Below are 27,721 nucleotides of genomic sequence, written 5' to 3'. Positions count from 1 at the left end.
GAAGAAACCATAAAAAATGAGCTTCAAACAAATTTAAGGAAAATCTTACAGAATGTTACATGTGTAAGAATTAAAGTTTACACATATTACACCTTCACTGAGTTTGACAATATTCAACCAGAATGCTATCTAAACAACACAGAAGACACAATTTTTATATTCTGGAGTAAAATGTGTAGAAACTTTACATTTCTAAAGAGAAGAGACACAAATACCTATATATAGACAAAGATTTCTTGCTAAAAGACAGTTGCTCAAAGATGAATACTAAATGTATTATTATACTTATTGGTATACTTATTATAGAAAAGTACTCATTCAAACAATACTTACTGAGTTCTTACTACTCCAGATAACGTGCTGAGCAGGATTAATTTTACTTCGTAACATGAATTGGGTTCCCAAGTTACTAGCTCTATGGCTTTTGGCAAATTACTTAGTATATCTGAACCTATTTTCATCTTTGAAAAAGTGGTATAATAATGCCTACTTTGTGGATTCCTTGTGAATATTATAAATAGATAATGTATGAAAACTATGAAGAAAAGTTCTTGAATATTTGGTACTCATAAATAAGACACCATTAACTAAACTGCTATTTTATTTTCATCTACTATATCCTCATGATGAGGTTTGTTTATGCTAAAATGGATTATTTACCTTTCAAAGTCATTCATTCATTCAAAAAATGTATTGACAGCCTACTTTATGCCAAGTACCCTGCCCCAACCTTGGATCATGGGTATATAAGGACAGACAACATATATGCACTCAAGGAAGTTTCACTACAGAAACAATGAAAACAATAGAGGATATCTAAAATACAGATTTGGGAATAATAAAAGTAATTACTATAAGTAACAAGGAAGGAAAGACAAATAGAGAAGAAAGACTATCACAGAAGTATTCACTAAAAGAATAAATTGAACCATAAGACTAAGCTTGAAGGATGAAAATGAATTGTTCAGTAGACAAGGGGGAAAAAAATCCAGGCAGAATCTTAATATGGTACAGCAGATGCCTGACAAAACTTTCCTCAGTGTGTAGGTTTAACAAGAAAAACAAAAACAAGCAAAGACCAGATTTTTTTAAGAATCTGGCCTTCATATTTTGCATAATGTGGTATAACTAAATAATTGTGAGCAGGAAAGTTAAAGGATCAGCTCCATAGTTAAAGAAAATAACTGGTAGCAATGTGGAGGTGAGATAGGTCAGCAAGAGTGGATAAACATAAAACTGAAAAACCTCTGCAAAGGTTTAGGTAAGACACCATAAGCGGCTGAGCTAAGACAAAAGCATTAATAATTTTAAAATGGGGATGGGAATTAACTAACAGAACTGATAGTAAGTGTTAACATATAAAAGGGGAGTCAAAGATGGCTTCCAAATTTCACTTAGATGGGTAAGGGTACCATTAACTTAAGATAATTAATAGAGGAAAATTAATCAGATTTGGAATTTATCAAAGTTTTCTTTTGGTTGTAACAATAATATATGATAAAATTAAATGAATGATATACGAATGCATTGATGAATTAATGAACTGATCTCATTTAAGACCACAGAACTTATTTATAAGAAAAGTGACTTTTCTCTTTCCTTGGTACATCAAAATGTACTCTATAGATAATAGACACAAGTGACTTTTTGAATGGTTAAAACAAAAGCCTAACTTTTGACCTGATATACTTTGACTAATGAAAATAAAAATAGACTTGGAAACTATGTGTGCATAGTGATATTATGTATATATAGTGAAATCTGCATTTAGTTTGAGACTCAAAAAGAAATTTGTAAAAGAAAGACACGACCAGGAATAAGAAAAAAAAAAGATCCATATTAAGACTCCATAAGATTTGTATTACAAATTGAAGTTGAAGAAAAGAAAAGTACAGCATGATATCAATAGTAGCTAATTATGTCTAGAGCACATATTACCTATTTGGCAATATGCTAATCATTTACATCCATCTTCACAAGTTCTAAAAGGTGGTAAGTGGTGAAGTTGGAAAGCAAAGGTTTAAATGTAAAGATTTATTTTTGAAAGGCCAGTAAATATCTTGTTGGGAAGGATAACAACAACTTAGCTAGAGCATCTGTGGAAAATTAAAGAAAGGAAGAAATAAGAGAAAGAACTTATTCTGAATACTAAAACACAGTAAAATCAAATACTTATGAGTTTTCAAGGTTTATGAGAACCTTCTCAGAAGACTTTTAAGAATCCACATCATTCTCTGGCCCTGCTCCTCATTAGACCCCTTAGAATCACTGCATATTGAGAACTTTACAAAGGAGAATGTGTTTTCCACAAGTAAACAGTAAAGAAGAGATAAAATAGAAGTGAGAACAAATGAGTTAAAGTACTTTTTATTGGTTAATGATAATTTCATTGGTTATAACATCACTCTAATTGTTTGCAACTATACTCTTAACTGTTTCCTAAAATTGTCTGATGAGAAAAATTACCTAGAATATTTGTTAAAAATACATAATCCTAACATGAAAATTAAAATACCAACACTCTGTACTTCTAATCAATTCCACTGAAATTCAAAATAATTTAGCACTTTTATCAAACTATCTTGGTCTCACCTTAATTCTAATAAAATAGAATTTCCAGAGCAAAGGCAATGGGATTTGTATTAAAATAATCAATTTGTATTAAAAAATAAAGCTATACCATTATAATGAAGGAATACATTTATTCAGAATCATTGCTTTTTAAACTATTTTCTAAGCATATGTTAATGAATTATTGTTAAATTGATATTCTTTAATAGAAACCACAATTGCTGCCTTTAAATATAAAGAAAATATTTTCATTAGAATCATGTAAAATCAAAACAAATTTTTGAAAATACCATCCAAAATAATATTTTTTTCTGTATATGACAAGATACACATCAGATCACAAGCAACAAGAAAACAAAGAAAGAAAGATATAAAAAAGAAATAAAGACCTCACCCTCACCACATTTGGGTTCGTCGTAACTGTTATGATAGTACCCTTAATCACAAAGGGTAAGGCAGTATTTCTGTTAGGAGGAGGCAGTATGCCCTAAAAAACACTGACAATCTAACTATCATATATCCAAGAAAGAACCTTGAACCTGCAAGGGGAACAAAGCGTTAAACATGTGTGATGGAAACCCTTATGTATTCTGTCCTTGTTTTCTTTCATCTGAACTTTCAGATGGTTCGCTCTGACACAAAGTTGGAGTCTGGTACACAGGCAGGAAAATCTCTCTAGAAAATGCCACCTGATTATAAATGAATTATCTCTTACAATTCTAATTATATATTTGCACATTTCTCTGCATTTTCTCTTTAGAGCAGTTTTTAAAATGTGTTTTGACCTTGTCTCTGCTATTCTTTGGGATATTAAGTAAAGACACATTTCCTGAGCCAAAACTAACAATAGCAATATTCTTCTCCTTGAAGCCAGCATTATTAAAGCATCAGAAATAAACAAAACCTTCAATGTCAGGAAACAAGATTCAGAACTACTAGGATTAGGTAAATCTCCTACAAAAAAAGTATCTGTGCCTTGCTTAATCTGGGGGTTTAACATTTAACTTTTAGAAAAAAACCAAATATTTATAAATCCCTAGTGCCTAAAACGGTGTCTGTTACTCAGTAAATAATAAGTATTTATCGAAAGAATGCCAAAGAACAGATCAGACTGAGATAATGAGAGTGTGAGAGAAATACACTATAAGAGAACAAAATACAGATCTTATAGCAGACAAAAACTAGACATAAAAGTAAAAAGAAAATGCAGACAAGGGTAATAGAAAACTATTAAAAGCACAGGAAAACCAGTGAAAGAGAATACTACAGAGGTCATAAAAGGTTAGTTAAGAATTCTGTCATAACAGGTGAGTTATAAAAATATTTACTTTTACCTACCTTGCGTGGTTGAAAATCGTATTTCACACAATGCTGAAAACCTTTTCCTTTGGACTTCAATGATGTGACTATTAAACAGTTGCCAACAAAATGAGCAGAGTAACCAACTCCTTTGCTAGTACGAAAACTGTAAGGAAAACTGAGCATAGTATAATATCCTCTGATAAAAAGAACTAAACACCTAACGGCTATTAAACATTCTTATAAAAATCAAACTTATTTCCCTGGACAGTAGAAGGAGCTTAATATGTGCAAATAAAAACTAAAAAATATATAAAATGTTTAAAATAACTAAAGATAAGAAATTTAAACTAGGAAATAAAAGACTATGGAAGCTTTCAGTATTTCAACCTAAAATCTCAGAAACACATAAAAACAAATCAATTGCCAACAAAAGCCTACCACCAAGTAGACTTTATCTACCTTTAAGAACCATTTGCAATCAGCAAATACAGAACACATTTACACAAAGTTGACATTTTAAATAACAACCTCCTCTCTAATTCTGGTATACCTTTGAAAATAGCTTACAAATTTTAAAAAAATAAAAAATAAACAAACTTGGTCGGAGTCAGCTTTGATAAATAATGCAGTTGATGATGGAGCAAAGCAGTACCTTTTTAGTTTAAAAAAGATGTAACTATGAAATACAGTTGTTTTCTTCTAGAGGAGCATTCCCCTGAACTGTAAATTTAATCACCATGTAGAAAAATGTTTAATCACTGAAAAATGAAAGTACCACTGAAATTAATGTATGATCTCCCAAATGACCACTTTGAAGTCCAACCCCATTTATGTCTCAAAGTTCAGATGCTGATTTAAAACTTACTCTCATTATTATCCATATATAATATTTTATAGAATGTAGTAATAGTTCACATATTTCTGTGCTCACATTTCTGAGCCAGCCATTATACAAAGAGCTTTAAATATGATTCTCTCATTAAATCCTATGGGATAGGCACTATTACTATCCTCATTTTAGAGTTGAAGTACAGGATGAATAGTAGGTGGTGAAGCCAGCACTTGAACACAGGTAGTCTTATTTCAGATTATTGCAAGTATTAAATAAATTCATGTATGTAAACAAAATGCCTAGCATATAGTATGGCAATCAATGAATGTTTGATGTTCTTATTGTAAGTATGCTGTACTGTGCATTACTGGAATACTAAAATTACCAAGCTTTCACTCCTTACAGATCAACACATTGTTGGGTTGATCAACTCATTCTAGTTGTCTACACTAAATAATCTTATAATTTCTTACATAGCTATTATTAAAATTTTCAAAGCACATGTCAGTTATGCTCATAGAACAAAGTAAGTAAAAAGATAAAATGAATGAAATCTGTTAAAAGTTTGGAATTTTTTTCAGGGACCAGCAATCCTCACTAAAAATTCCACAACTGATACACACAGAAGGAGACTGGGACAGAAAGTCTGTACCTTTGACTCTTAAACTGCAAATGAAAAAGAATGATAATTATGAGGCGGATGACCTAGAATCAATAGCAAAATAAATGCATACATACATATGTACATAAAACTAATTTACAGTTTCTTCACAGTTTTAGCATGTATATATTCTATCTAAGTTGCCTTGAGACTACATATTTATAGAATTCAAGTACTTAAAGAAAAAAATACTAAAATTAAACATATTACTTACCAATAAAGATAAGGTTTATCCTTATCAACATTAATGTTATTTAATGGATCCATACGAAACCAAGTATTTAAGGTGAAGCCATTCTGATAAGGCCACTTTGCAATAGGAGGCAAGGCAATTGCCTACAAGGCAATGAGAAAAGGTACAAAAGTATCAGTTAAAGGAAATGTGATAGTACCTAAGGTCAAATATGGCTTTTGCAGATTGAAAAACAATCAAGTATAAATATTATGAACAAATCTAAAAAATAAAAGCTAGTATTTTATTAAAACAATCTAAGTGCACCTAAATAGTATTTGTTGATTATAGAAGCATTCAAGTTTCAAATACTCAGTGAATCAGATTTTATCTCTAGGTTACACAGGGATTTCAGACTATACTCCAAGAAGTCCCCATCTATGTTTTATCAGTATACAGTCTCTTACACATAAGCCTCAGAATTTCAGTTTTCTATGGTTTATGCTAGGTTTTCAGTAGTAATCCATTTGGTTAAAGGAGATTGAATATTTAAAGCCAAAATGACTGAGCTCAAGAAGGTTAATGGAATCAGCATTGAAGAAATACAGGTAATACTCATAATGCTAACAACATTGAAACCAAGAAAGGCAAAGCATGACATTTATTGCTCAGAAACTTAACTGATATTTATAACCAAAAAGGATTCAGATCCATTCAAAAGCAGAAAAGGAATCATATAAGACTCCATTGAAAATAGCAACCAAATAAAATGTAGCCATTCTAAGGAATAAATGAAAAAGTAGCTGATTGTTTCACCTGACTTCAAGAAACATCTGAATGGATTTATTTATTTTCCTAGACTTTATCCAAATTCTACATAAAAGATAATTACCCATTATGATTTTAAAATTCATCTGTTTCCCAAACAGATCCTTCATGTTGCTGATAATGGCCTTTCTCAAATACAACACAGACCTTCCATTATCAAAAATCTCCGGCATTCAGGCTGGACACAGTGGCTCATGCCTGTAATCTCAGCACTTTCGGAGGCCAAGGCAGGTGGATCACCTGAGGTCAGAAGTTCAAGACCAGCCTGACCACCATGAAGAAACCCCATCTCTATTAAAAATACAAAATTAGCTGGGCATGGTGCTGCATGCCTGTAATCCCAGCTACTCAGGAGGCTGAGGCAGGAAGATCACTTGAATCCAGGAGGCAGAGGTTGCAATGAGCCAAGATCACACCACTGCACTCCAGCCTGGGCAACAAGAGCAAAACTCCATCTCAGAAGAAAAAAAAAAAAACTTCAGCATTCAGAATAAAGTTTAAATTTCTTCAGGTTATACAAAACTCATTCCATAAGGTAAGGCTCCAACAAACCCTTTTGATTTTATCCTCCTCTATTACCCAACCCCACATTTCAAAGAACACCTAAATATACCAGTTATTCCACTTGTTCTTATACAGTTCCTCTTTCTATATATCATGTCGCTTCTATCCAAATCATTCTTCCAACAAAATCTCAATTATTCTTTAATAGCAGACTAATAGGTTCCTCATCTGTGAAGCTTTTCTGGACTTTAACCTAGCTTGGCTTCTCTTTTCAATTGTATTCCCATAGTTTTGAGTACCTAAATCTACAGTACCATTTATAACTCTTATTGTAACAAGCTGTATTTGCACGGGTCTAGCCATCAGAGTTCTTTAAGAGTAAGGAATGTAATCTACACTCCAAGTATAATGACTGAAGATAAAGAAAACACTCTGTAGGTGGTCAATGAATAATATCAAAGTAGTCAAAGATTTGTAAGTGCTTGCTGTTCAAAAAATACACAAACATATATATACACACACACATATATGTGCGCATGCACACACACACACATACACACAGAATTTCAAATGAAAAGTTAAACCCTACAAATGAATCAAAATTTTCCATATATTAACCTTTCAGATTTTAATGTTTAAGCAATTAGTTTAGGCAGTTTTATCAGCAATATAAATAACATTTTAATCAAACAACATAAGTTTTCTTGACTTTTTAAAAAAGGAAATATTTTACCTTTCTCTAATAGATGAACTTACATTCCAAATATATAATGAACTCTTAGGATAATAAAATAAACAACCAATTTTTTTAAATGAAAAGAATATTTGAACAGAAACATTACAAACGAAGATATAAGAATGACCAATAAACACATGAAAAATGCTCATCATCAGTCATGAATAAAATGCAAAATTAAAACTATGATGAGGTATCATTACAGTAGATATCCTGTTATCTGTGGTTTCATGGTTTCAGTTACTCATGGTCAACCACAATCTAAAAACAGGCAAGTATAATAAAGTAAGATATTTTGAGAAAGAGAGACAATGAGGGAGGGGAGGGAGGGAGAGACAACACTCACAAACCTTTTACTACAACATATTGCTATAATTGTTCTATTTTATTATTAGTTATTGTTGTTAATCTCTTACTGTGCCCAGTTTGTAAATTAAACTTTATCACAAGTATGTACATAGAAGAAAAAAATCATAGTATATATTATATAGACAGTTCAGTAGCATCCACAGCTTCAGGTATCCATCAGGCCAGTCTTAGAACATACATCCCCCATAGATAAGGCAGGACTACAGTACATAACCGTTTCAATGCCTCAAATTTAAAAGATTGAAAATGTCTAGGATGCAGATCAAGTGGGACTCTCATAGTGCTGATGGGAATGTACAATATTCTAATATAGAAAACAAGTAGACAGTTTCTCATGAAAGTAAACAGGCAGTTACCAGAAAACCCAGCAATCTCACTCAGGTGTTTAATTAAGAAATAAGAAAACATATGTCCATAGAAAGACCTGTGTTCAAATGTTTACAGCAGTTTTATTTACAATAGCCCAAAACTAGAAACCCAAAAGTCCATCAGCTAGTGAATAGATAGGAGTGGTATATCCATAAAATGCAATACTACTCAAAAAGAAAAAGACGAGAATAAAACAGTAATTAAAACTACGACATGGAAAACCTCAGAACCATCATGGTAAGTGAAAGAAGCCCAACACAAAAGACTATACACCAGGCTGGGCACAAAGGCTCAATCCCAGCACGTCAGGAGGCCTAGGCAGGCAGATCAGGAGATCAGGAGTTTTGAGACCAGCCTGGCCAACATGATGAAACCCTGTCTCTACTAAAAATACAAAAATTAGCCAGGCACGGTGGCAGACACCTAATAATCCCAGCTACTCAAGAGGCTAAGGCAGGAGAATTGCTTGAACCCAGGAGGCAGAGGTTGCAGTGAAATGAGATTGCACCACTAAACTCCAGCCTGGGTGACAGAGCAAGGCTTCATCTCAGGAAAAAAAAAGAAAAAAGGACTACATACTATATGATTTTATTTATATGACAATCTAGAAATGGCAAAACTATAGGAACACAAAGTAAATCAGAGGTAATAAGAAACGGGCTGAGTGGAGGGGAATGTCTTCCAACCGGCACAAGGGAATTTTGAGGAGTGATGAAATTGTTCAAATCACTGGTAGTAGTTGTATGACTTCAAACCTCATCAAATTGTGCTTTCTAAACTGGTAAATTTTGTTATATATAAATTAAACTTTACTAAAGTTGACCTAAAAATAAATAAATAAATAAAAATCAGCAGATGTATTTAAAACTTACCGCAGCACTACAACCAGGGAAATTAAAAAAAGTATCAGGACCGTGTCTCTGTGGCATCTGATTAAGAACTGATAATAATTTTACTGCATGTCTTGGCTGAGGAAACAATAGAAGAAAGAAATGTCATTGTACAAATTTAGCAGTCATACTTAATATACCACGTTAGCCACTGGACTGTTTTCTAACTAGAGAAAAATTATCTTTAAATCATTTACAAAACATTTACTAAATCATTTAAGAGGAAAGCAATTTCCATTATAAATTCAAGTATATAGCTCTCTAGAGACAAATTGTTGAACATTAAGTATTAATGGACTGATACTGAATACCTTTCCCTCTGACCACAGCTTACCCAGATTCCACTTTCTCCACGAAGCATGCTGAACAAAAGCTTCAACTCCTTGACAGTGATGCTGTAGCTGGCAAGAACCCCCAACATATCAACTAGAAGATCTTCAAAGGAAAATAAAGTTATTCTGAACTCTAGTCATGAGCTGTCATCTGTCAAGGTAATATACTTTGTGAAAGATATAAAGTTATCATTGTCATTTCTCTCTCTTTCTCTGTTTTCCCCTCCATTTATACATAATATATATATGTGCACTCCATATATATATATTATAGCCAAATATATATAATATAGCTAAATGTCCTCATGAAGAGCCATTCCAATTAACAATTTTTAAGTCATTAAATAACCAAAAGAATTTATTTGAATTATATGATTTTCCTCCATTAAATTACTACTGCAATTAAGGCCTCTTAGAAGACATGTAAAATAGAGTTTATATTTTCCCAGAACACACACATACACACACACAAAAACACACACCCCACACATGGCCTGCTGGTAAAAGTAGGTAAAAATATGCAAATGTGCAAAGATTTAAAATTGCAAACTGGTTATTGTCAAATGAAAAAGTAACATCTGACCATATTGTCTTTCAGAATTATCTATTCTTAATATATTCTTGGTATGTTCCTTGGCCCATTAGCAATTTTTACCATTTACTCCAGGTGAGACATTATTCCCAGTGGTTTACAGAAACAAACCTCACAAATCTTCTTAACAAGCCTATGAGGTAAGTACCATTATTATTCCCTTTCAAAATGAGTAAATTGTGGCACAGATAATTTATTCACATTGCCCAAGAATACAGACCTAGCAAATGGTAGAATCAGTATTCAAACCCAGACACTTTAAAGACATACTAGTCTATAAATAGAAGTGTAATTTAAATGTATTACTAGTGATATCTATCATGCCAGTTTGAGTGTTTATATGCATATTACATACACACCAGCATACCTAATAATGAGAAAAATTATAAATTTAATCTCTTGTTTCTGATTGCTTTCTCTACATATTGTGATAAATACCTGTTCTGTCCTTGTTCTTTGCAAGAAATTGAACATCTAAACATTTATACTTCATTTTCTCAATTTCTAAAGCACTTAAGAATGAAACACACTACAAAGGTTATTACAAAGCAATACACATACATATTCTAAAAGCTTATAATCAACAATAGGTTAGATTAGCGTAAGTTGAAATAATAGTATTGATATATCATGCATTTTATTCAATATCATATCACAGATTTTGAGACTTTAAAAAAATTTGTCATTTGTATATTTCAAAATTGAAACAGTATGCTTATTTTCATCAACTAATAATTAACTTATTTTACTTAATATACAATAAGCAAGTAATCTCTATGATAAAATTGTGATCGTGGATATGCCACTTTCAGAGTGATTTTTTAATGAAATAAAACATGTCACAGCTTAAGCAACAAAAATGTATGAAAATATTAGTACATGTTAAGTCAAAAGTATGTTTCTAAAAAAAATTCAAGTACCATAAGAACCCTAAGCTAACAGCAAGTATTTTTTTCTTAGTCCATTTAATGTTGCTGTAATATGAATTATTTTTAAGCAATTAGCTGCAATGGCAACCTTTACAGATTTCTTAAAGGTTTACATAAAACACTTTTTAAAAATACTTTAAAAATATTGGCAACCTTTAAATTTTTCAGGTTATACAAGACTTCATCTTTATCTTATCTCCTATGTATGTCACAAAAAGTAATCTATTAAATTTGTATTTAATTAGAAATTTTAAAAAATTCATTGTATATTATATATGTAACACAACCAAGCAGCTCAGTTTAATTCTATTACAGAAGGTCTTTTCTGGAGAACAAGACTAGAAGTAATTAGAAATTATTTTTAAAGTGAAAAAAATACTAATTACTTATATACTGTATATGTAACACAACCAAGCAGCTCAGTTTAATTCTATTATAGAAGGTCTTCTTTTCTGGAGAACAAGATCAAAAGTAATTAGAAATAATTATTTTAAAAAATACTAAGATCAAAAATTTTTCTTACCAATTTGCTATAAATGTTTAACTTAGCTACCTTCTAGTGATACTTTTACTATATTATTAAATAAAAAGTACCCTGTTGAACTTAACATACCACAATATATTCAGATATGGACAGTTAGTAGTGTTTTGGTAGCTACCAGTTTTTCCTTAGTATAATATTTAAATTTTAATTTCTCTATTAAAAAAGCAAAACAGAGGTATTTTTCTGACATTTATTCTCTTTTCTCATATCCTTCCATCATCAAGCTCTTTTGAAGGGAAATGCTAGAAATTATAAAAAGTGAACATTTTGTGTTATTAATCTTATTATTGAGAGAATGGTAAGAGAATTAAGGAGCTTTGTATAATACCAATGTCAACATATGAACTTCTATGGTACAATCACCCTCACTGTCACTTTTATATCTCAGTGCTGATGAATTATGTACCATACATTACTATGCATGTAATATTGGCTCATTCTCTAAACTGTACTCCATAGAGTAGCAGTCAATGTACAAAAAAAAAAAAAAAAAATTAAGAGCTTAAGCTCAGATATAAGAATTGAAAGATATGATGTTCTGTACAACATATGTACACATAAGTTTATATAAATAAATTCCTAATAAATAACTCAAATTTATAGAAATGCTACTATTAACATATCTTATTAAAAAGGTATTTTAAGAAATAGAAGTCTTAATCTCATTTTTCATCAAGTTAGCCATCAGTACCCAATATAGGGAATGCTAAATCATTCTTAAAAAAAAGATATATGCTACCCTGAAGTAATAAGATATGATTTTTAATATATTTTCTAAAAAAATCAAATTTTTGGAAGTATTTAATTTCAAAAACATTCTTTTTGCAATTTTGCATTCTATTTTAACCCATTTTTCATTCCCTTCTTTCTTATTTAATAGTTTGTTCTGTTAATTTTAAAATTAATTAAATGCATGAGTCAAAATGTTGAAGCATATTCTCTGGTAACTGAACTACTTCCCAGGATGGGATATAATACTATGGAGAGTAATATCAGCACTTTCATAATTATGAAAATGCTTTTATGTCAGAATATACTTAGGGTGAACATTCATGGCTTACAAAAAATAAACATTTCAAACTTTAAACTTATTTTCTGGAACGTTACTTGCCCTGGAACAATATTTGAGACAGTTTTCTGAAATGCAACTAGCCACACAGGAGAATGAGTGTGCAAGGAGGTGAAGATTTGGTGGTGAAAAATTATAGATTTCAAAGCTATTGTTTGAAATAACCCAAACAAGCACAAAAAATTGGTATTTTTATCTTTAACTTCCTGGTGAATTTTATGGTCTAGCTCATAATGTATTAGTTTTTTTTAATACAAAAGTTTCTTCCAAACTGGACATGTCAAAAAGATACACCATGCTTATCTAAGGCTTTTAGTACCTCCTGTCATAATTGCATATGTGCCAGACTGAGGAGCACAGAAGTAGGAGAATTTGCTAAAATGCTCATTATACAGAACTGTAATACCTATTGTGGTATTTTAATTATGTAAAAGCTTAATAAAATACTACATAAAAAGATGCTGTTGGGCCGGGTGTGGTGGCTCACGCCTGTAATCCCAGCACTTCTGGAGGCCACGGCATGCGGATCACGAGGTCAAGAGATGGAGACCATTCTGGCCAACTCAGTGAAACCCTGTCTCCACTAAAAAAAAAAAAAAAATTAGCTGAGTGTGGTGCCACACGCCTGCAGTCCCAGCTACTCAGGAGGCTGAGGCAGGAGAATCATCTGAACCTGCAAGGCGGAGGTTGCAGTGAGCCAAGATCACACCACTGCATTCCATCTTGGAGAAAAAAAAGATGCTGTTTATTTTTCTTATGGATTTCATAGCACTCCATGGTACTGAAATTTTCTAAAATTGAAAAAAGCAACATCAGTAATTATGTTTGTCTACTATAATAATTATGTTTGTCTACTATAATAATTACGTTTTTCTTCTTCCACTCTTTAGGTTTTCCATTAATATAAAAAGTAAAATTTCCATACATTTCCATTTATTTTAAATCGAAGTAGTGTCAACAAACCTACATTACCTATAGAATATAAAGAGAAGTATATGAAACTTTATAAACATTTAAGTTATACTTTCCTGTCAGATAACCCCATACCTGCTATCATGTCATCTACAGCACTCATTTTCAGCAATACTTGTTCAATTAGCCCAACTTCTGTGCTAGTCTGTAAATTCCGAACACTCTTTCGTAGAATGGCTGTAAACATGCTCCATATTTCTGCTTGACATGTTACATCACAGTGCTCCAAAAGCTCTGTCATGCATGTTATACTCTCAGCATCCTGGATAATAAAGTTCATCTCCAGGTCAAATTCTCCACCAACCAGCTGAAAGTAAACAGAAAGAAACAATAGTGTTAACATGGGAGGTTACTGATAACAGTAGAATAAAATAATAGCGAGAATTTGATTAGCAGGAGAGAACAGCTACTACTCTAAAAAATTTCAAGTCTTCTGGTATAAAATTAACTTTGATCAAAAGCATAAGAGCTACAGATAAGTGAAAGGCATTGTAAGCATTGAAACTACCAAAGAGAAATCTAATTTTCACATAAATGGAAAGGATGATTTCAAAGCTAGTAAAATAAAGCAAACTTCAGCATGTGATTCCTGGGTGTGATTCAGAAAAAAATCCTAAAAAGAAGGTTTGGCCTTTAAAAGTGATTATCAACAGAAAATACAGAATTTACTAAGGATAAATTTTAAGGCATGAAATTCATTTTCTTTTTTGATATCACTAGTCTTAACAGATAAAGAGATGTAACTGTGGCCTAATTACCATATATATAAGATAAAGAAATACGGAACTGCTACAACTTACAATAAATGTTGAAATAATAAAATGAATGTTAAAAAATAAGTTGAAGAGAAATATACAAGGTCTTGTTAAGGTTTTCTTTTTTTTTTTTTTAAGCACAAATGTGAATTGGGTAAAGAAAGCTGATTTAACAGCAACACATTTGACTTCAGCATTATGGGAAATGAGTCCAAAGTATTACTGCCCCTCCCATTTGGTATTTTAAATACAGTAGTGGACAAATATACATAGAATGAAATAATCAGACTCTTTACTCTCTGTTGATCGAATCACATAGGAACTATTATATTCAGTTATAAGCATTATTCTTAAAAAGAACAGTCAAAGTGAATATCCTTTTGGTCTAGAAAATGATAAGATTTAGGAGTAAAATAATAATCACATAAAACACCTCACAATTGAAGCCATTAATGCCCTTGTTCATTCAATAAATAATTCATTTATTAAGGTCTAGAACTTACTGTTCTGGGAACTAGAATACATAAACATCTAATATAAAGACCACGCACTAACAGTGCTAAATTCTAGAAACAAAGATGTAAATGTATGTATGCATACATATGCTACTTTATTCCAAAAAACACTGAAGGTGGCTATAAGTTATATAAAACATGAAGGAAGACATAAAATATGAGTAGATGAGAAAAGAGGAAGCAAAGGAAAAACAAGATTAGGAACAGAGAGTGAGTAGAGTTAGGATCAACAAGTAGAATTAATTTCCTATCAATGAAAGGTGTTCACAAATATTAACAGATGACCATAGAGTATAATGTAAATAGCATAAATAGTAGTAATACCACCACCTAATTTTACATAGCATTTAGTACTGTTCTAAGTATTTTAAATCTGTTATGAAGCTACTATTGTCTTCATTTTACAGATAAGGAATCACAGGCACAGAATTTTAAGTATGTGGAAGAATGTCCCAAAACTGGTAAGGGATCCAGGATCCAAACACAACAAGTCTGTCTTCATGCAAGTTCATACAAACATTACAATTTCATTTAAAAATATTTTTTAGGAGGGAGGTAAAGCAAGATGGCAGAATAGAAAGCTCCACAGATCGTCCCCCTACCCCTACTGGGAGGACATAAAGTTAACAATCTACACAGAAAAAAAATCTTCATAAGAACCAAAAATCAGGTAAGCACTCACAGTACCTGGTTTTAACCTCATATCACTGGAAGAGGCACTGAGAAGATGGAAAAACAGTTTTGAGTCTCTGACACCACCCCTCCCTGACCCCAGCAGCATGGCTTGGTGCCAAGAGCATCTCTGGGTGCTGGTGAAGGGAGAACAGGGCAATTGTGAGGCACTGAACTCAGTGCTGTCTTATTAGAGCAAAAAGAGAAACCTGACCAAACTAAGCTGATGTCCACCCATGGAGAAGTCATCTCAACCAACCCTAGCCAGAGGGGAATCACAGATACCAGTGGTCCAAACTTGAGTGCCTGCAACCTAACCACCGAAGGCCAGAGTGCTCTTGGTGTCTAAGTAAACCTGAAAGACAGTCTAGGCCATAAGGACTGCAACTCATAGGTGAGTCCTAGTATTGAACTAGACCGAGAGACAGTGGACTAAAGTGCCATGGGATATACTGAGATACGAGCTGGGGCAGCCAAGGAAATGCTGGCATCACCCCTTCCCTAACCCCAGGCTGCACAGCTTGTGGCTCCCAAAGAAACCCCTTCTTTCCACTTGAGAAGAGGAGAGGGAAGAGTAGGGAGGAGTTTGTCTTGCATCTTGTTTACCAGCTCTACCACAGAAGGATAGGGCACCTTGAGGTCATGAGGCCCTTGTTCCAGGGTCTACTTCTGTGACAACATTTCTAGATACATCTGGGGTGAGAAGAAAACCCATTGCCTTGAAGGAAAGGATCCAGGCCTGGCAGCATTCATCATCTGCTAACTGAAGAGCCCTTGGGTCCTAAATAACCAACAGTGATACCCAGGTACTATGTCCAGGGCCATGGTGAGCTTCTGAGACTTGTTGGCTTCAGGTGAGAATATGCACATTACCAGCTGTGGTGGCTACAAGGCAAAACTCCTTCTGCTTGAAAAAAACAGAAAGAAGAGTAAAAGGGACTGTCTTGCATCTTAGGTACCAATACCCACCACAGTGGGGTAGAGCACCAAGTGGGTTCTTGGGGCCCCCAGTTCCAGGACTTGACTCTTGGACAGCATATCTAGACCTGCCCTGTACCAAAGGGGAGACCACTGACTTGAAGGATGAGTCCCAGGCCAGGCAGCATTCACCACAGGCTGATATAAGAGCCCTTGGACCTTAAAGGAACATCAGTGGTACTTTGGTAGTAATTCTCATAGCCAGGATGGTGGTGGCTATGGAATGAGGCTCCTCCACCTTTGGAAAGGGGAAAAAGTGGAAAGGACTGCATCTTGCAGTTTGAGTGCCAGCTCAGTTACAATACAACAAAACACAAGGTACATTTCTAAGGTTTTTCACTTAATCCCTGACTTCTGGATGGCATCTCTGGACCCACTGGTGGCCAGTGGGACTTTGCCATCCTGAAGAGAAGGGCACAGGCCCAGCTGGCTTTACCACCTGCTAACTGTAGAGCCCCAGTCCTTGAGCGAACATAGGCTGTAGCCAAGAAGTAGTTAAGGCAGGCCTTGGGCAAGACCCAGCACTGTGTTTGCTTAAGGTCTGACCCAGCGCAGTGACAGTAGTGGTGGTCACAGGGGTGCTTGTGTCATACCAGCCTCAACTTGAGGTGTCTCAAAACAGAGAGAGAGAGACTCTGTGTCCTTGGAAGAAAGTCAGGGAAGAGAACAAGAAACTCTGCCTAGTAATCTAGAGAATTATCCCAGATCTTATCCAAGGCCATCAAGGCAGTACCTCTACAAGTCTGTAAGAACCACAATGTCACTGGAAAGCCTTCCCAAGAAGGATGGCTGCAAATAAGCTCAGGCAATGAAGACTACAATAAATACCTAAATCTTCAATGCCCAGACACCAAAGAATATCTACCTGGATTAACAGCATCCAGAAAACATGACCTCACCAAATGAACTAAATAAGGCACCAAGAATCAATCCTGGAAAAACAAAGATATGTGACCTTTCACACAGAGAATTCAAAATAGCTGTGTTAGAAAACTCAAAGAAATTCAAGATAACACAGAGAAGGGATTCAGAATTCTATTAGATAAATTTAACAAAGATATTGAAATAATTTTTAAAAATCAAGCAGAAATTCTGGAGCTCAAAAATGCAGTTGGCATACTTAAGAATACAACAAGGTTTAGAAATACGGCATTTTGGGAGAGAGATCCAAGATGGCTGATCACTAGCAGCTCAGGCACGTAGCTCCCAGTGAAAGCGCAGAGAACGAGAGGATGCCACACTTTCAGATGAATGTTTGTTGCTCACGGACCAGGAGATTCCCAGTGGAGGAGCCCCACGGGTCACCAGGGCAACTCTTGTGGCCGGCACGGCGGTTTTGCTGGCGCCTTAGCGCAGCAGTTCTAGGTGCAGAGTCCAGAGATTCCCGGGCAGAAAAGCACCATCAATCTTAACACCGCTGTTTTGGCCAGCACAGTGGATTGCTCAGATTTCGGCGCTGGGAATCAACAAGTTGGACGTCCGCTCAGAGACCTAGTTAGAAAGTCGGTAATTACAAAGATGACAGAGGGATAAATATATAATGAAGAGAAGAAACCAGCCTAAAAAGGCAGAGAATACTCAAAATCAGAATGCCTCTCCCTCTACAGGGGATCGCAATTCCTCATCAGTAACGGAACAAGGCTTAATGGAGAACGAGTGTGTTCCAATAACAGAAGCAGGCTTCAAAATGTTGGTGATAAGAAACTTCCGTGAATTAAAAGAACTTGTTCTAACCCAATGCAAAGAAGCTAAGAACCTTGAAAAAAGGTTTGACGAAATGCTAACGAGAATGGACAATTTAGAGAGGAATATAAGTCAATTGATGGAGCTGAAAAACACAACACGAGAACTTTGCGAAGTATGCACAAGTTTAAACAGTCGAATTGATCAAGCAGAAGAAAGGATATCAGAAGTTGAGGACCAGTTCAGTGAAATGAAACAAGAAGACAAGATTGGAGAAAAAAGGATAAAAAGGAATGAGCAAAGTCTCCAAGAAATACGGGACTATGTGAAAAGAGCTAATTTACATTTGATAGGTGTACCTGAATGTGACGAAGAGAATGAATCCAAGTTGGAAAATACTCTTCAGGATATCATTCAGGAAAACTTTCCCAACCTAGCAAGGCAGGGTAATTTTCAAGTCCAGGTAATACAGAGAACACCACAAAGATATTCTTCAAGAAGACCAACCCCAAGGCACATAATTGCCAGATTTATTAGGGTTGAAATGAAGGAGAAAATACTAAGGGCAGCCAGAGAGAAAGGTCAGGTTACCCATAAAGGGAAACCTATCAGACTTACAGCAGATCTCTCAGCAGAAACCCTGCAAGCCAGAAAAGAGTGGGGACCAATATTTAATACCCTTAAAGAAAAGAACTTTCAACCCAGAATTTCCTATCCAGCCAAACTAAGCTTTATGAGCGAAGGAAAAATTAAATCTTTTGTCAACAAACAAGTACTTAGAGACTTCACCCCCACCAGACCTGCTTTACAAGAGCTTCTGAAAGAAGCACTATACATATAAAGGAACAACCAATATCAGCCTTTCCAAAAATATATCAAAAAGCAAAGAGCATTAACACAATGAAAAATGTACACCAACTAATGGGCAAAACAGCCAGCTAGCATCAAATGCCAGTATTAAACTTATATATATTCTAATTGGATAAAAAGCCAAAACCCATCGGTATCCAGACCCATCTCACATGCAACAATACACAAAGACTCAAAACAAAGAGAAGGAGGAAGATTTACCATCCAAACAGAGAGTAAAAATAAACAAATAAACAAAAAGCAGGAGATGCAATTCTCGCCTCTGATAAAGTAGACTTGAAAGCAACAAAGATCAAAAGAGGCAAAGAAGGACATTACATAATGGCAAAAGGATCAATGTAACAAGAAGAGCTAACGATTCTATAGATCAACCAGACAGAAAATTAACAAGGACATCCAGGACTTGAACTCAGACCCGGAACAAGTAAACTTAATAAACATTTATAGAACTCTCCACTTCAAATACACAAAACATACATTACCACCTCACACCTATTCTAAAAGTGACTACATAATTGGAAGTAAACCACTCCTCAGTAATCGCATAGCATTTCATAGGTTTAAATGAAATATTGGTTAGCTGCTTGTTTGTTATTTTCTTCCCTTATTCCTTCCTGTCTACATAATTAAGTATAATTATTGGTATAAAAGTGGTTTTCAATACCTATTACTAAATTGCATTCTAGCCTGGGCAAGAAAGCAATACTCCCATTCTCTCTCTCTCTTTCTCTTCCTTTTTCTTCCTCTTCTTCATTCTTTTTCTTCTTTCTTTCTTAAAAAAAAAAAGAATACAACAAGTCTTTAAGAGCAGACTGGATCAAGCAGAGGAAAGAATTAATGAGCTTGAAGAAAGGCTATTTGAAAATACACAGAGGAGACAAAAGAAAAAAGACTAAAAACCAATGAGACATGCCTACACAATCTAGGGAATAGCCTCAAAAGGGCAAATCTAAGAGGTATTGACCTTAAAGAGGAGGCAGAGAAACAGATAGGGGTAGAAAGTTTATTTTGAGTAAACCTTCAAACAACAGAGGAGTATCCAAACCTAGAGAAAATATCCAAGTACAAGAAGGTTATAGAACACCAAGCAGATTTAACCCAAAGAAGATTACCTCAAGACATTTAATAATCAAATTCCCAAAGGTCAAGGATAAAGTAAAAGTCCTAAAGGCTGCAAGAGAAAAGAAACAATAACATACAAAGGAGCTCCAATACATCTGGCAGCAGATTTTTCAGTAAAAAACTTATATGTCAGGAGACAGTGGCATGATATATTTAAATTGCTGAGGGGGAAAAAAACCTTTTGCCCTAGAATAGTATATCCAGTGAAAATACCCTTCAAACATGAAGAAGAAATAAAGACTTTCCCAAACAAATAAAAGCTAAGGGATTTCATCAACATCTGACCTGTCCTACAAGAGATGTTAAAGAGAGTACTTCTATCAGAAAAAAAGGACCTTAATGAGCAAGAAATGATCACCTGAAAATATAAAATTTACATCAATATAAGTATACAGAAAAACACAGAATATTATAACACTGTTACTGTACTTTGTAAACCACTCCTATCCTAAGTAGAAAGAATAAATGATGAACCAATCAAAAATAGTAACTACGATAACTTTTCAAGACATAGGCAATGTAATCAGATATAAACAAGAACAACAAAAAGTTTAAAAGTAAGGAAATGAAGTTAAGGCAAGTTTTTACTAGTTTTTCTTTTTGCTTGTTTGCTTATGCAAATAGTGTTATGTTATCAGGCTAAAATAATGAGTGATAAGATATTTTTTGCAAGGCTCATGGTAACTTCAAACCAAAAAACATAAAACGGATACACAAAAAATAAAAATCAAGAAACTAAATCACCAGAGAAAATCAGCGTCACTAGAGGAAGACAGGAATGCAAGAAAGAAGGGACAACCACAAAACAACCAGAAAATAAAAAACAAAATGGCAAGACTAAGTCCTTCCTTAATAACAACACTGAACATAAATACACTAAACTCTCCAATCAAAAGACATAGACTGGCTATAATGGATGAAAAAACAAGACCCATTGATCTGTTGTCTAAAAGAAAAACACTTCACCTAAAAAGACACACAAAGACTGAAAATAAACAGATGGAAAAAGATATTCCATGCGAAAGAAAACCAAAAAAGAGCAGAAGTCACTATACTTATATCAGACAAAAGAGATTTCAAGACAAAAACTATAAAAAGAGACAAAAAAGGTCACTATATAAAGATAAGGGGGTCAATTAAGCAAGAGGATATAACAGTTTCAATATAGATGCATCCAATACTGGAGCACCCAGATATATAAAGGAAACATTATTACAGCTAAAGAGAGAGATAGTCTCCAATACTAAATAACTGGAGACTTCAAAACCTCACTTTCAGCACTGGACACATCTTCTAGACAGAAAATAAACTAAGAAACATCAGAATTAATCTTCACCACAGATCAAATTAAGCTAATAGAGATTTACAGAACATTTCATCGAAAAGCTACAGAATATACATTCTTTGCCTCAGCACATGGATCATTTGAAAAGAGAGACTACATGTTAGGTCACAAAACAAATCTTGAAAGATTCCAAAAAAACAAAATAACATAAAGCATCTTCTCTGACAACAATGGAATAAAACTAGAAATACGAAGAGAAATTTCAGAAACTATACAAATACAAGGACATTAAACAATATGCTCCTCAATGATAAATGGGTCAACGAAGAAATTAAAATGGAAATTGAAAATTTTCTTGAAATAAATAACGATAGAAACACAACACACCAAAACCAATGGGATACAGCAAAAGCAGTACTAAGAGGGATTTTTCTAAGTGCCAATATCAAAAAAGAAGAAAAATATCAAATAGACAATCAAATCCTACATCTTAAAGAACTAAAAGATCAAAAGCACACCAAATCTAAAATTAGTAGAAGAAAAGAAATAATAAAGATTAGAGCAGAAATAAACTTGAAATGAAGAAAACAATACAAAAGATCAATACAACAAAAAGTTTGTTTTTTGGAAAGCTAAACAAAATTGACAAATCTTTAGCTAGACAAAGAGGCAGGATCTAAATAAGTAAAATCAGAAAAAAAAAATACATTACAATTGATACTGCAAAAATTCAAAAACATTTAAAGAACTTATATAAATCCTACCCAAACTATTCTGAAAAATAGAGGAGGAGGGCATACTTCCAAATAGAGGAGGAAGGAATACTTACAAACTCACTCTACGAGGCCAGTATTAACCTGATACCAAAACCAGTTACAGACACATCAAAAGAAAAGAAAACTACAGGCCAATATCTCTGATGAATATTGATGCAAAAATTCTCAACAAAAACCTAGCAAACGAAACTCAACAATACATTAGAAAGATCATTCATCATGATCAAGTGGGATTTAATAACCCTGGGGTGCAAGGATGGTTCAACATATGCAAATCAATCAATCTGATACATCATATCAATAGAATGAAGAATAAAAACCAGTATATCATTTCAAGTGATGCTAAAGAAGCATTTGACAAAATTCAACATCGCTTCTTGATAAAAACTCTCAAAAAAGTAAGGACAGAGAAAACATACCACAACATACAAAAACCATATAGACAAACCTACAGCTAGTAACATAATGAATGAGGATAAACTGAAAGCCCTTCCTCTAAAATCTGGAACACAACAAGGATACCCACTGTTACCATTGTTATTCAACATAGTCCTGGAAGTCCCAGCTAGAATAATTATATAAGAGAAAGATACAAAAGGTATCCAAATTGGAAAGGAAGAAGTCAAATTATTCTTGTTTGCAGATGATATAATCTTATACCTGAAAAAAACCTAAAGACTCCACAAGAAAACTATTAGAATGATAAACAAATTCAGTAAAATTACAAGATACACAATCAACACACAAAAATTAGTAGCCAACAGTGAGCAATGTAAAAATGAAATTTAAAAGTAATCCCATTTACAACCACCATACATAAAATTAAATAACTAGGAATTAATGTACTCCAAGAACTGAAAGATCTCTATAATGAAAACTATAAAGCACTGATGAAATAAATTGAAGAGGACACCCAAAAATGGAAAAATATTCCATGTTCATGGATTGAAAGAATCAATATTGTTACAATATCCATACTATCCAAAGCAATCTATAGATTCAATGCAATCACCATAAAAATGTCAATGGCATCATTCAGAAAAATAGAGAAAACAATGCTCAAATTTATATGGAACCACAAAAGACCTAGAATAGCCAAAGCAATGGTAAGCAAAAAGAACAAAACTGGAGAAATCACATTACCTGACTTCAAATTATATTACAGAGCTATAGCAACCAAAGCAGCATGGTACTGGCATAAAAACAGACACAGAGACCAATGGAATAGAATAGAGAACCCAGAAACAAATCCACACACCTACAGTGAACCCATTTTTCACAAAAGTGCCAAGAACATACACTGGGGAAAAGACAATCTCTTCAATAAATGGTGCTAAGAAAACAGGATATCCATATGCAGAAGAATGAAACTAGATTCCTATCTCTCACAACACACAAAAATCAAATCAGAGGTTAAAAACTTAAATCTCAGACCTTAAACCATAAACTGCTATAAAAACACATTGAGGGAAATCTCCAGGACATTGGTCTGGGCAAAAATTTCTCCAACAAGATGCCATAAGCACAGGCAACCGAAGCAAACATGAACAAATGGGATCACATCAAGTTAAAAAGCTTCTATGCAGCAAAGGAAACAATCAACAAAGTGAAGAGACAACCCACAGAATCAGAGAAAATATTTACAAACTACCCATTTGACAACAAATTAATAACCAGAATACACATGTAGATCAAACAACTCTATAGGAAAAAAATCTAACAATCTGATCCAAAGATGGGCAAAAGATTTAAATACAAATTTCTCAAAAGAACACATACAAATGGCAAAAGGGCATTAGAAAGATGTTCAACATCAGTGATCATCAGGGAAATTCAAATCAAAACTACGACAAGATACTATCTAACCCCAGTTAAAATGGTTTATATTCAAAATACAGGCATAACAAACACTGACAAAAATGTGAAGAAATGGGAACAGTTGTACACTATGGGTGGGAATGTAAATTTCTCCATAGTGGAGAACAGTTTGGACATTCCTCAAAAAACTGAAAATTGAGCTAACACAAGATCCAGCAATCCTACTGCTGAGCATATACCCAAAAGAAAGGAAATCAGAATATTAAAGAGATACCTGCACTTTTATGTTTGTTGTGGCACTGTTTAAAAAAGCTAAGATTTGGAAACAACCTAAGTGTCTAACAACAAATGAATGGATAAACAAAATGTGGTACATATACACAACGGAAGACTGACTATTCAGTCATAAAAAGAATGAGATCTAGTCATTTGCAACAACATGGATGGAGTTGGAGATTGTTGTGTTAAATGAAATAATAAGCCAAGCACAGAAAGACAAACATTGCATGTTCTCATCTATTTGTAGGATCTAAAACTTGAAACAATTGAACTCAAGGACATAGAGAGTGGAAGGATAGATATCAGAGGCTTGGAAAGGGTAAAGGGTAGGTGGGGCTGGTTAATGGGTACCAAAAATATAGTCAGAAAGAATCAATAAAACCTACTATTTGATAGCACAACAGGGTGACTGTAGTCAATAATAACTTAACTGCACATTTCAAAGTAACAAAGAGTATAATTGGATTGTTTGCAACTTAATGAATAAAAGCGTGACGGGATGGATACCCCATTCTTCATGACATCTTTATTTCACATTGCATGCATCAAAACATCTCATGTACCCCATAAATATATATACACCTACCACAACTTTTTTAATTTAGTAAAAAAAGAATATTTTTAAAGCCTTCTAAAATTAATAATTTTTACAAATATTTGTCTCAAATTTTGAAATATTACATTATGCATACATTTTTCAGTATAACAGAGGAAAAACGTATAAACAACACATTGTTTGCATCTGTGAAATTCTGCCTTTTGACTGACCTAGATATTCTCTATAGTTAAAGGCTAGTTTCACTTTTCATATGAAACAACTTCAACTCCTTTTACTATTTCTGGTTTACTAATGAAAATAGCTACAATAGTGATTAAAAGATTGGCTCTGAATTCAGACTTTCTGGATTCAGATTCTAGCTGCACCACTCAGTAGCTGTGTGTCTTTAATGAAGGCATTTCTTTCCTTTAAAAAAAAAAAAAAAAAAAAGACAAGCTCTCACTCTGTTAAACAGGCTGGTCTCAAACTCCTGGACTCAAGTGATCATCCCATCTCAATCTCCCAAAGAAGACTTTTAAAGTCTTCTAAAATCAAAAATTATTAATTTTAGAAGACTTTAAAAATGAAATGGGGTTGTTTTTGTTTTGTAACAAAAAGTTACATTAAAAAGTAGGCTAAGGACATGGACAGACATTTTTCAAAAGAAGACATATGAGGCCAGGCGCAGTGGCTCACGCCTGCAATCCCAGCACTTTGGGAGGCCAAGGCATGAGAATCACCTGAGGTCAGGAGTTTGAGACCAGCCTGACCAACATGGAGAAACCCTGTCTCTACTAAAAATACAAAATTAGCCAGGCGTGGTGGCACATGCCTGTAATCCCAGCTACTCAGGAGGCTGAGGCAGGAGAATCACGAACCTGCAAGGCAGAAGTTGCAGTGAGCTGAGATCGTGCCATTGCACTCCAGCCTGGGCAACAAGAGCAAAACTCTGTCTCAAAAAAAAAAACAACAATAAGAAGAAAAACACAAGCTGCCAACAAGCTTGTGAAAAAAAAAAACCTCAGTAAAACTTATCATTATATAAATGCAAGAAAAAAAAACCTCAATAAAACTTATCATTATATAAATGCAAATCAAAACCACAATGAAATACCATCTCATATGAGTCAGAATGGCTGTTACTAAAAATACAAAAAATAACAGGTGCTGGTGAGGTTGCAAAGAAAAGGGAACACTTGCACTTTGGGAGGCCGAGGTGGGTGGATCACAAGGTCAAGAGATCGAGACCATCCTGGTCAACATGGTGAAATCCCGTCTCTACTAAAAATACAAAAAATTAGCTGGGCATGGTGGCACGTGCCTGTAGTCCCAGCTGCTCAGGAGGCTGAGGCAGGAGAATTGACTGAACCTAGGAGGCGGAGGTTGTGGTGAGCCGAGATCGCACCATTGCACTCCAGCCTGGGTAACAAGAGTGAAACTCCGTCTCAAAAAAAAAAAAAAAAAAAAAAAAAAAAAAAAAAAAAAGGGAACACTTATTTGCTATTGGTGGCAGTATACATTAGTTCTACTGGTGGGAGTGTAAATTACTTCTACCATTGTGGAAAGCAGTATGGCAATTCCTCAGACAGCTAAAAGCAAAACTACTTTTCAACCCAGCAATCCCATTACAAGGTATACACCCAGAGGAATATAAATTATTCTACCATGAAAACACATGCATGTAAATGTTCACCACAGCACTATTCACAATAGTATTGGCATGGACTCAAAATAAATGCCCGTCAATAACAGACTGGATAAAGAAAATGTGGGATATATACAAGATGGAATACTATGCAGCCATAAAAAGGAATGATACCATGTCTCTTGCAGGAACATAGATGGAGCTGGACGCTAATTATCCTTAGCAAACTCATGCAGGAACAGAAAACTAAATACCACATTTTCTCACTGATAAGTGGGAGCTAAATAATAAGAACTTACTAAGACAAAGAAGAAAACAACACACACTGGGCTCTACGTGAAGGTGGAGGGTGGGACGAGGGAGAGAAGCAAAAAAGATATCTATTGGTTACTGGGTTTAATACCTGAGTGACAAAATAATCTGTAGAGCAAACCCCCATGACATGAGTTTACCTATGTAACAAACCTTCACATGTACCTCCAAACCTAAAAAAAGTTCCTAATAGAACTGTTGGGAGCATTAAATGAGATAACTGAGTTATAAGTATTTAGGCACAATGGGAGACATACAGTTAGCATTCAGTTAAGGTTAGCAATTATCAGTTCTCTAACCATCCCAGCTTCCAGCTTAAAAAAAAAATAGTCACCTGATCGAATATCTCTGAAGGTATTCAGTAAGCTTAAGTTTTATGTTTCCAACAAAATCAGATTTATTGTGGCTCATGCACTCTATTACATACTACTTGGAGATTTACTGAAACCAACTCAAACATCAGTTTTTACCATACTATTCTTACTATAAAACTCCTTTTTGTTCATTATTATAAGCCCAATTGACTTGAGTCTGTCACTACTGTGAATCTTGTAGGCTAGCGATTAGTAACTCAGAAAAGGTTCTCTAGAAATAAACCTTATAAAAACAAAAGGTTAGAATAGCAATAATATGGACACTTATTATTGATTGAACCAATAGAAGCAGATAATGAGGTTTGTGCCTATGGGCCTTTGAATAAATCTGTAGCAGAAAGGGTATACACTTGAATTAAGAGTACTGAATAATTTTTTTAGATGAATCTCCTACCAATTGTAACTGCTTTAGCAGAGTCTGGTATAA

The 27,721-nt window shown here is 34.1% G+C and overlaps 1 protein-coding gene across 10 annotated transcripts in view; it reads right to left on the bottom strand.

The window, feature by feature from the left end:
* Nucleotides 1-27,721, bottom strand: part of NBEA (neurobeachin) — a 743,003-nt gene that overhangs the window by 622,206 nt on the left and 93,076 nt on the right. For all 10 annotated transcript variants that reach the window (XM_012465562.2, XM_064361756.1, XM_064361759.1 and 7 more), the window contains exons 2-6: nt 13,748-13,979; nt 9,569-9,669; nt 9,217-9,312; nt 5,581-5,702; nt 3,910-4,036 (exon numbers count right to left, since the gene is read on the bottom strand). In XM_012465562.2, coding sequence (XP_012320985.2) covers nt 3,910-4,036; nt 5,581-5,702; nt 9,217-9,312; nt 9,569-9,669; nt 13,748-13,979 — 678 coding nt within the window. The remainder of the gene's footprint in view (nt 1-3,909; nt 4,037-5,580; nt 5,703-9,216; nt 9,313-9,568; nt 9,670-13,747; nt 13,980-27,721) is intronic.

The sequence above is a fragment of the Aotus nancymaae genome, unplaced genomic scaffold, assembly GCF_030222135.1.
Source record: "Aotus nancymaae isolate 86718 unplaced genomic scaffold, 86718_ANA_hifiasm-v0.15.2.pri h1tg000043l, whole genome shotgun sequence".
Classification (NCBI taxonomy): domain Eukaryota; kingdom Metazoa; phylum Chordata; class Mammalia; order Primates; family Aotidae; genus Aotus; species Aotus nancymaae.
Note: the sequence above shows the minus strand (reverse complement) of the source record. Positions and strands in the feature narration are given on the sequence as shown.